The following is a 10,563-nucleotide window of genomic DNA, read 5'->3' on the forward strand; positions in this document are numbered from 1 at the left end:
TCTCATTCAAAAGCATTTTTCTCTTTTTTAAAATTAATGGTGGAGTTATAGCTATTAAAAAAGAAGACACACTGAATCTACAATCCCAGGTTATCCCAGTGGCATAATTTTTAATATTTCAAGCAGGTGATCATTTTTAGTTATTTTTTAACCTGTCGTTTCAAAGGTCATTGGAAAATCAGTTAAAATGTTACCAAACAAATGCTTTTATTCCCCCTTAATTATGTTAAGATGCAAATCTGTAGCTTTCAAAAGAGAGTTGGGTACATTGAAAAAATTGTGGTTATAGAATTGTACACCTAAAACCTATGTAATTTTATTAACTAATATCACCCCAATAAATTAAATTTTAAAAAAAGAGAAAGAAATTTGCTTCTGTTTCAGAACACTGGCCTATGCTAGTGTCATTTCTGTCTGGGGAGTCCTGGAACCCTGCACCCTAACTGTTTTTTACTGCCACGAGTGAATGGGTTAATAATAATTACCCCAACTATTACTGTGATATGCACCATCAGATTTTTCCCCCCTCTGTTGTACTTATTCCTAACTGGCTGACCTTACCCAGATTGTTTAGTATCTCTGAGCTCTGCTGATTAAAAGAAGATAAAAATGCACAGCTGGTGTGGCTCAGTGGTTGAGTGTCAACTTATGAACCAGAAGGTCATGGTTTGATTCCAGTCAGGGCACGTGCCTGGGTTGTGGAAAGTGAAAAAGAAGATAAAAATGATCTACTTTGTGGTTTGGGAGGAGTAAATAAGGTCAGTAGGGAAGGACTGAGGGCATGCCTAGCACAATGCCAATGTCTTTCTCTTGTCTTCCTTTCAGAATCTGGTCGTTTCAGTGACCCCAAAAACCACATGGACTAATGAATTGTTGATAAAATAAAAGCTCCTAATATCAAACCCAGCTAATTTGAATTATTGTTAATCAGTACAAAATGTGTAATTAACTTCAAAATTATTTTTTAATTTTATATTAGTTTCAAGTGTACAGCATAATGGTTAGACAACTATGTAATTTACGAAGTGATCCCCTTGATAATGCTAGTACCTACCTGGCGCCATACGTGGTTATTACAATATTATTGACCACATTGTCTCCGCTGTACTTTACATCCCTGGGACTATTTTGTAACTTATTATTCCCTTCATCTTTTCCACCCATCCCCCCAACCCCACTTTCATCTGGGAAAAATAAGGAATGACTGAAAAAGTAAATTTATAGTTCAAGTAACGTAGCAAGTAAAACTATATTTTAAGGAATTACATTGTTTAAAATCCATTTTTAAATATTAACTTACATAAGAAAAATCATAAATCATACTTATTTGCCCTTTGGTCAAATCTTTACAGACTTCCACTATGGGGGACACACAGTCATTTTAATTAGATTCTGCTCAAAATACATGCTGTCCACACACATACTCTCCCTCCAGATGTTTTAGTAATCTATTTAGGCTCTTCTCTAAATAGCCTAATTAGGGAACATTTTCTTTATGTGATTTTGATATTCCAGCTTATTATGATTCAGTACTGAGTATTTTTTTATCCAGATTACTTAATTATTTAAATGAGTCTTCCATCTCAACCTTGCTATGCCCTTTCTTTCTTTCTTTTTTTTTTTTAAAAAAAAATGCTCCGGAGTACTTTTTATTGATTTCTGAGAGGAAGGGAGAGAGAGATAGAAACCTCAGTGATGAAAGAGAATCATTGATTGCTGCCTCCTGCACAAACCCCACTGGGGATCGAGTTCACAGCCTTGGAATGTGCCGACCAGGAATTGAACCGAAACCTCCTATGGTTCTTAGGTCGACACTCAACCACTGAGTCACACTGGCTGGCCATGCCATACCCTTTCTAACCAGCAGTGTTGGTTAATAGACACTGACCAAGTAGCCTCATCATTTTAATGATGATTGCACAAACCTGTGCTTTCTCCTAGTTGGCTTTCAACAGCCACACCACTCATCTTGCTACTTAGATGCTATGAGCTAAGCCTGGGCCCTAGGGGCTCATTGCAATGACCTTTCCCTTGGACCCAAGAAATCACAAGGATTAATGAATTGTTGATACCAATTTTGTACTTGGAAAGTGGGTGCTACTGAAAAAAAAAATACCTAAAAGTGTGCAAGGAGCTTTGGAAATGGATAATGTGTAGAGGTTGGAAGAGTTTTGAGGAACTTGGTAGAAAAACCTTAGAATGCCTTGAAGAGATTGTTGGTAGAAATATGGATATTAAAGGCAATTCTGGTGAAGGATCAGAAAGAAGAGAGAAGAACTACAAAGAACAGAGAGCACATTTTATAGGATACAGACATCATTGTGACAGAATGTTGCTAGAAATATGAAGAGTAAAGACACTCATGATGAGGTCTCAGATGGAAAAGAGAAACATGTTATTGGACACTGGAGAAAAGGGGATTTTTGTTATAAAATGGCAGATTTTTGTTATATTCATGGCTGAATTATGTTCTATTGTTGGGAGAGAGGTAGAACTTGTAGGCAGTACACTAGAATATTTTGCTCAGAGATTTCCAAGCAGTACAGAAGTTTCAGCCAGTCTCTCTTTGCTGCTTGTAGTAAAATGCGAGAGGGAAGAAATTAATAGAGGAAGAAACTGCAAAGTACAAAGTACAAAGAAGCTAGCATTTGATTGGTTTGGAAGATTCTCAGTCTAACCAGATAGTTACTTTAGAAATCAGGCCAGGGGTGTGGCTGGACAAGCATTTACTTAAAGAGATTAAGTATGTGGCTGAGGGATTCAATCAATCAACTTGGTAGAAGCTGGGAACAGACATGGGGTTATCCGGGAAAGCTCTGTGGAGGATCTTTTTTGATGGGTTGGACTGCTGTGAATGGCTTAGGAGACTGACAAGATTGTTGAGAATTTTATACCAGCAGAAACACTACCAACTTGGGCCAAAAAGGACAGAGAGAGGGTGGAATAAAGGAAGAATGACTCCCAGGGCAGAGCCATGGATGCAGAAACTTGGGCCGATGGCACCCCTGGGAACCAGAAGTTGGGGCTGCCATCCTATCAGAGCCAGATGACAGAGCATCAGCCACAGATGATGGTTCTCAGGACTTGAAATCTAGTGACACTCACCCTGCTTGTTTTTAAAACTTGCTTGGGACTTAATACCCACTTTTTCCTTCTATTTTCTCCTGTTTGGAATGAGGATGTCTTCCCTATGACATTGTATTTTATAAGCAAACAACTTGTGTTTTGGTTCCACAGGTTCACAGGCAGAGAATTTTATCCCAGACCCCAAGTTTCACCCATACTGATTCACTGGTAGATAATGAAATATGGGACTTTGGATTGATGATATTTAGATGCGGTTTTGGACTTAGAGTTGATGCCGCAATGGTTAAAACATTTGGCAAAATTGGGAATGAGATGAATGTATTTTGCTTGTGGGAAGAATGAATTTGGAGGGGGACAGAGAGTAGAGTTGTAGGCTTGAATTATGTACTCCCCCTCTCCCCGCCCCCCCCCCCAAAAAAATATGTTGAAATCCTAACACTAATAGCTGGGTCTTTCTCCACTTTACTCATTCAGCGAGCCTTTACTCATGTGCCTGGTGGGGTAGGGGTTGAGGCTGAGAATTTTCCTTCTAACTAATTCCCAGGTAATGCTGATGTGCTGGTTGGGGACCTCATTCTGAGTCACCGCTTAGCAAATAGCAGTCTTGGCCAACTCCTTGGCTGCAAGTTGGAAAGGAGAGATTTCTGTAGTAATTTTAGATTTACTTTCTTTGGAGATCAGACACTAGAGGGCAGTGTAACATCAAGCACACGGGGCTTGAGAGAGGTACATCACACTAAATCCAGACCAGCTTCCTAAAGAAATGACTACTGCTTCAGTCCAGGCATTTTTGTTTAACCTTTTTATTTGTTCTTCTCCTGCTCAATGTGTCCTCTATTGAAATTTCACAGGAAAGACAAGCTCAGACAATTTTCAGCACTCATTAGGAAATTAGAAAGACTCTAAAATTTCTGCCCACATTATTTTTATTTTATGTTTTATTGATTTCAGAGAGGAATGGAGAGGGAGACAGTAACATCAACGATGAGAGAGAATCATGGATTGGCTGCCTTCTGCACGCCCCACACTGGGGAGTCAAACCCGCAACCCGGGCATGTGCCCCAACAGGGAATCGAACTGTGACCTTCTAGTTTATAGGTCGACACTCAACCACTGAGTCATGCCGGCCAGGCCACATTATTTTATTTAGTACAGTCTCTGCCATTTAAAAGTTAGGTGTTTCCCTTCAGTGTTTTCTTATCTATGAATACTTATAGAAACCTCTGGGAATTCTACTTAAGTTTTCTGTTTTCATCAGCCATTATACGGACATAGCATTAGCACATCTGTCTGGGGTCATGATAGGAAGAAAGCTCACGGCTCTCTTTGCACCATTAGGAATTGACATGAATAGCATTCTGTGGGCACACAGGAGTGTCAAGCTGGTCTTGAGGTAGAGTTTCAACAACAAAGCTCAGGAGAGGACGAAGTGAAAAATTAACATGAAAAAATTAAATGATGATATTATCAAATAGAAGCTTGCTCCTAATGCTCAGTTATCAGAATTAATTAAAGTGGAGTCCTTAGAAATGAGACCAAACCTTGTCATTCTCTCAGAGAACTGTGGTATACAGAAATACACTTAGGGAAGAAGAGGGAAAAAGGCTCACGTGACAGACACTGTTCCACGTGTAGTCCATTTCGGTAAGATACATATCTAAGCCAGAAACGGGCAGTTCACTTTGTTCTGCTCACAAATGGGGAACATCCACTCCATGACCTCACCGGGGACCTCATTGTGAGTCACTGCTTAGCATGTAGCAGTCCTGGTTGACCGGCACGGAAACAAGCCATTGTGTGTCTTTACAAGTGATCAAAGCCAGATTTTTTCCGTCACTGCTATTCACAGGGGCCCCAACATGGGTTGTTTAATTGAGATTAATGGGCCCTGTCAACTTCATCCAGTTCAGCTGGGCATATGGATATCTGGTCTAAAGCTGAGATTTTGTTGTGGTTTTGAAAAGATCCACTGGCATCCAGACTTGTGAAGACGGTCAATTTATGGCACCCGGGGACGGTGACCAGCCGAGTCCTCGCTAAGAGCCTGTAGTGGTTGACATAAGATTAGGGCTTTGTTCCCTTGATGGCGTTTCTCGGTCCCTCTGGGTGTGGCTCATCTGTGGCTCTGACTTGTAGCAGAGCTCTGCACGTCCTTTTGGCATTTGGCTGAGTAGATAATGTATAGGCTTCTAATAAGGAAAATTCCAGCAATGACAGCAAAGTAACTCCCATAAACTAAAAACTGTAGAAAAACAAATAGAATTAGGCACACATGAAAGCTGACCATCTCTGTCATTGATTATTCATAGTGATGCTCTTGATTTGCTTGGATTATGGGGTAACTGAGATCCAGTATCTCAATATGGGATATTTAGACCTGCACAATATTTTCTTCTCCTCCCATCTTAGAAGAACTCGGTGTGAAAGTGTCAGCAATACAGTAACTGAAAGTGTGGGCTTTGGAGCCAGGGTTGTTTGGTACAAATCCCGGCTAATATTGCCAATGGTGGGAAAATACTAAATCCCACTGATCTGTGTGTCTATGTTTGGAGGGTAGAGCAGTGCTCTATGTAATGTCTCCAAGAATAAATTTTGGACACTGAGGTTACTTCTTATCTATCTTATGTCCCCTTTTTTTCAGATTTATATATAAAATGTGAGATTGGCACATATGTAATACCCTTTGTAATACTTTAAGCAATAAAAATAAATAAAAATAAAAATAAAATAAAATGTGAGATTGGGCTAATTTTCAGTCCCTCGTTGGAGCAGGAACAGGGAAGAGAGGTCTGCCCCAGGTGGCCTTCCTAGTTGAACTCCAATAACCTTGAAACTAGATGGTAGAAGGGAGAGGAGACATATGGGGACACAATGACGTGTTGCCTGATGATGTTTTAGAGCCAAGAGTAAATGCTGACCTATTGAGATTATTGCTCAAAACTACTTAGTGTGTTATACTGATAATTAGGAAATTTCTTATGTTAAAGTTTGCCTAGCCAAGGAATTTGAGTAACTTCAGTGATGCAGTGGTAAGGTTGTAAAATCCTTTGAGATGACCTAGTTATTCGCTATTCACACCAACTCTAAAGAGAAGTGCTGCAGCTTACCTGAACGCTGATGGGCAGGTTAAGCCCTCTCTGGTCTACTACGATCACGGTGACGATGGTCTGAACCACCAGGGCCAGGAAGGTGTTGATTCCAAACACCAGGGCATATCGCTCCATGCTCAGATTAACTGCAATCTGAAATCTACCATTAGACATGGGATAGGTTTTTAACAAGAACATACATGGGATTCTTAGCTTGAAAAGACAAAAACAAAAGAGAAAGCAGTCTGCTAGATGGGACGGGGGTTGAAGAGTCAGGTGAAAAGGGGGAAGGGACTGAGATATCAAATTGCCAGTTATAAAAACAGTCTCAGGTATGTAAAGCATAGGAAATTTAGTCTATAATATTGTAATAACTATGTATGGTATCAGGTGAGTACTAGACTTACCAGGTAATCACTTCATAAGGCATATAATTATCTAGTCACTATGTTGTAATACCTGAAACTGACATAATATCGTATGTCAACTGTAAACAAAACAAAACAGGAAGTGTCTTTTATTCTGGATTGAAAACATTTTTATTTTATTTTATTTTTCAACCACAGTTTACATTCAATTCTATTCCACATCATGTTCTCTACAGAGTGGTCCCCGCTGCCCCAATTTCCCACCTGGCCCCATACCCAGTTATCTCGACATTATTAACTATATTCCCCACATTGCAATCTGCATCTCTGTGGCTATTCTGCAATTTGTATTGCTTAATGCCTTCACCTTTTTCACCCAGCCCCCCAAAACAGCTATCAGTCTGTTCTCTGTGTCTGCGAGTCTGTTTCTATTGTGTTTGTTTCTTTTGTTCATTATATTCCACAAATAAATGAAATCATACGGTATTTGTCTTTCTCTGACCGGATTATTTCTTGTTAACAGCACTCCTTATCTAAATCTCCCCAAGTATAGACAAACAGGAAGAGCAAAGAAAGGGAGTTCAAAAATATTGTTAAAGGCTTAATTAAAATAAAGAAAAAATAGCAAATTTCCTCCTATCCGATTTAATACTTCCAGAAATTAAATCTAAATGTTGTAAGTTCTCATAACTTCAGAATATTGGATGCAATATGATTTTAGATACTGTTTTATAGTGAATTTTTTAAAATATATTTTATTGATTTTTTTACAGAGAGGAAGGGAGAGGGATAGAGAGTTAGAAACATCGATGAGTGAGAAACATCGATCAGCTGCCTCCTGCACACCTCCTACTGGGGATGTGCCCGCAACCAAGGTACATGCCCTTGACCGGAATCAAACCGGGGACCTTTCAGTCCGCAGGCCGACGCTCTATCCACTGAGCAAAACCGGTTAGGGCTATAGTGAATTTTTATAAGAATACAAGCAACATCCAATCTGAGGAAATTTTTGGAGGAGTACTCCTTATACTGTTAATTGTCTGTATTTACAGTTTCAAAGTTTGGGGAGAATTATTCTTTGGAAGATCAAGCCCATTACTGTGTTCAATTGAATCTGTAATTAATTTTTAATAAGTATATACGTTTTGAAACAGAACACTTATGAAAGACTGGAAAATGCATGTTATTTAGAGTACCCCCTGGAATGCAGGTAAAGGTTTTGTGTTTTGAATATGATTACAATGAAAATAAATAATATAATCCCACCTTAACAAATGCTCACATTAAAAAAAAGAAACTCAAGACACGAGTCTGATTCATTAAATTGACTCATTTCAGCCAAAAATAAAACAAAACACATCTTGCTATCTTTTTCATTTGTTTCATTCTTTTCCCATGGCACTTATATTTCTGTGTTTTGTCAATTGCTTATCAAACATTTTTCACAAATTAAAAAACAAAACTTGATAAAGCTTTTGTTTCTATCTTTTTTATGTGACTTTAAATTTAAATGTTTATCTTTTTGGTTACTACTAAACACATTTCCTGGTAATCAACTTCCTTTGTACTTATATGTGGAACTACATGTTTTTAAATAAAAATAACAACCTCGGCCCTGACTGGTTTGGCTCGGTGGATAGACCATCCCCAGTAGGGGGTATGCAGGAGGCAGCTGATCGATGTTTCTCTCTCATCAATGTTTCTAACTCTCTATCCCTCTACCTTCCTCTCTGTAAAAAATCAATAAAATATATTTTAAAAAAATAACAATCTCGGGGTATTAGTGGGGGTGGAGGGATTGAGCAAAAAAGAAAAAAGAGAGAGAACTCATGGATATGGATAACAGTGTGGTGATTGTTGGGGGGCGGGGGATGTGGAAGAGGGCATAAATGGTGATGGGAAAAATAAAATAAATGAAAAAATAATCTCTGGAATTTAGTTTCTTATAATCTTTGCATCTACATTTTTCAGTATACAACTTTTTATAACTTGCTGAGAATATTTTGTTTCAAATATATACTTGGTATTACGTCAGCAACCAAGTGAAATCAGGGCTGAAACCTAAACGGAGTCATTCAAAATCAAGTTTCAACACACCTTGTTATAGAAAATTGCTTGAAATAAAAAATCACAACCTGACAATGTGTCATTGCTCTTGGTTTATGAACCTACAGAAATTTCTTTTCTTTCTTTTTTTTAATAACTTTTATGAGTTTACTTGAACCAAACAGATGACATGTGCCTGGGAGCAAGATCTCAATGCTCTGGAGAGTAACAGTTTTTTTGTAGCTTCTTTCATGCATTTTAAAGTAAGGAGGAGACTATGGAAGATTATATGCACGTGGGAGGTAGCAAGGTGGGGATTGGACTACAGGACAGTTAACAAGATTATATGCTTTCATGAGGGTGGCTATGGCTTATTTCAAAGGTATGTTAATTAGATGCACAGAAACAATGGACAGGGCTTGCTCAAGGCAAAAATAAACCTTTTACTAAAAACATTGTGTGCCTGGGATGTGACTACCCACCAAGATTTGCCCAGTTAGGAATTTCTTTTCTTGATGTCTACCCTTAGTAATATTCAGACAGCAAACAGTTAAATAAAAAGATGGCTTAGTTGTGTCTAATATAATATGAAGTAGTCAATATTTAATATTGAAATTGATTAAAATCCTTCTGAAGTTCTCAAAGGTACTGTAAGACTATAAGAGAGAGAATATGGTTTAGTTTTAGGAGTGGCCAGAAATGGCTGGTAATACTTACACTGCTATGGTTATAAGAAGCATATAGCTGGATTTGAACATCAAATAGCCAGCATAGCACGCCCAGATGTCAGCTATGTAGTGCATGAAGAGCAGGGAGCTGGCATTGACCACTGAGAAGAAGGCCAGGGCCAACTCTCCCAGAAGGTCCCAGTTGACTTTCACATAACCCACTGCAAAGGCAGCCACGGCCCCTGGCAAGGAAGCATTAGGGAAGATCAAACATGTTGACTTTCCATGTGGAATATCAGCAGGGTCTCTGAAAAACTAGGGCTCAGGTAATTCTAAAAGATGAATATATTGTTTTCAAAATTTGTAAAAAAAAGTGCAATCCACCTAAATGTGGACTTATCCTTTTCTCAACCACATTTTTCTTTGGCTTCTCTCTTACTTCATATCCTTTCAATCATTTAGTTGCCACACTTTTAATTAGCATCATCTACATGCCAAACACTATTCTAGGTGGAAGGGCCAAGGTCCTAACCATGGCCGAGTGGGGAGAAGTAATACATAAACCCAGTTATTCAATATAACACGCAAGAGCAGGAATAGAAGAGGATGAAACCATTGCTCTGAGGGTACACTGGGCCCTTCCATATTTGCCTTTCTTTATCATTTTTATAGTTAAGTTTTTTTTCAATGATGGGTAACAGATGTGTTGCACTGGGTAGTAAGTTTTAGGCTATATTAATATTTATATTAATTATATTTACATATTTATGCTACATTTTATTTATACAATGATTATCTAATCTAATAATAGACAAACATGGTAATTGACCATACCTCCGCTACGCTTCTCATTGGCTAATAAGCAGGATATGCAAATTAACCCAACCAAGATGGCGGCCGGCAGCCATGCAGCTGAAGCGAGCAGCAGGCTTGCTTGCTCCAGTGATGGAGGAAGCCATGCTTCCTCCCTGCTGTGCTCCACTCTAAGCAACAAAGTTGCAATTATAGAAGCTAAACAAACCCCAGATACCTGCTTTCAGCAGGCTGTAGCCTTGGAGCTCAAGCAGCAACAAAGTTTCAATTATAGAAGGTAAATAAATCCCAGAATTAAAAAAAAGAAAAAAGGAGAGGCTGGGAGCTTCAGTTGCTGGCTTGGCCAGCCTGAAAACAGCCTCCAGCTCCTCATCCAATCTGGCCAGGCACCCCAGTGGGGACCCCCTCCCTAAAGGGGTGCAGGCAGCCTGAAAACAGCCATCAGCCCCTCATCCAGGCTGGCCAGGCACCCAAGCAGGACCCCCACTCTGA

General features: G+C 39.1%; 1 protein-coding gene across 1 annotated transcript in view; it reads right to left on the minus strand.

Moving 5' to 3' along the window:
- Positions 1-4,172: 4,172 nt before the first annotated feature.
- SLC19A3 (solute carrier family 19 (thiamine transporter), member 3) overlaps positions 4,173-10,563 on the minus strand; it is a 14,614-nt gene continuing 8,223 nt past the window's right edge. Inside the window, exons 4-6 of the mRNA XM_006760394.2 lie at positions 9,308-9,500; positions 6,195-6,336; positions 4,173-5,329 (exon numbers count right to left, since the gene is read on the minus strand). Coding sequence (XP_006760457.2) covers positions 5,201-5,329; positions 6,195-6,336; positions 9,308-9,500 — 464 coding nt within the window. The 3' untranslated portion in view covers positions 4,173-5,200. The remainder of the gene's footprint in view (positions 5,330-6,194; positions 6,337-9,307; positions 9,501-10,563) is intronic.

Source organism: Myotis davidii, unplaced genomic scaffold (genome assembly GCF_000327345.1).
Source record: "Myotis davidii unplaced genomic scaffold, ASM32734v1 scaffold370, whole genome shotgun sequence".
In the NCBI taxonomy this organism is placed as follows: domain Eukaryota; kingdom Metazoa; phylum Chordata; class Mammalia; order Chiroptera; family Vespertilionidae; genus Myotis; species Myotis davidii.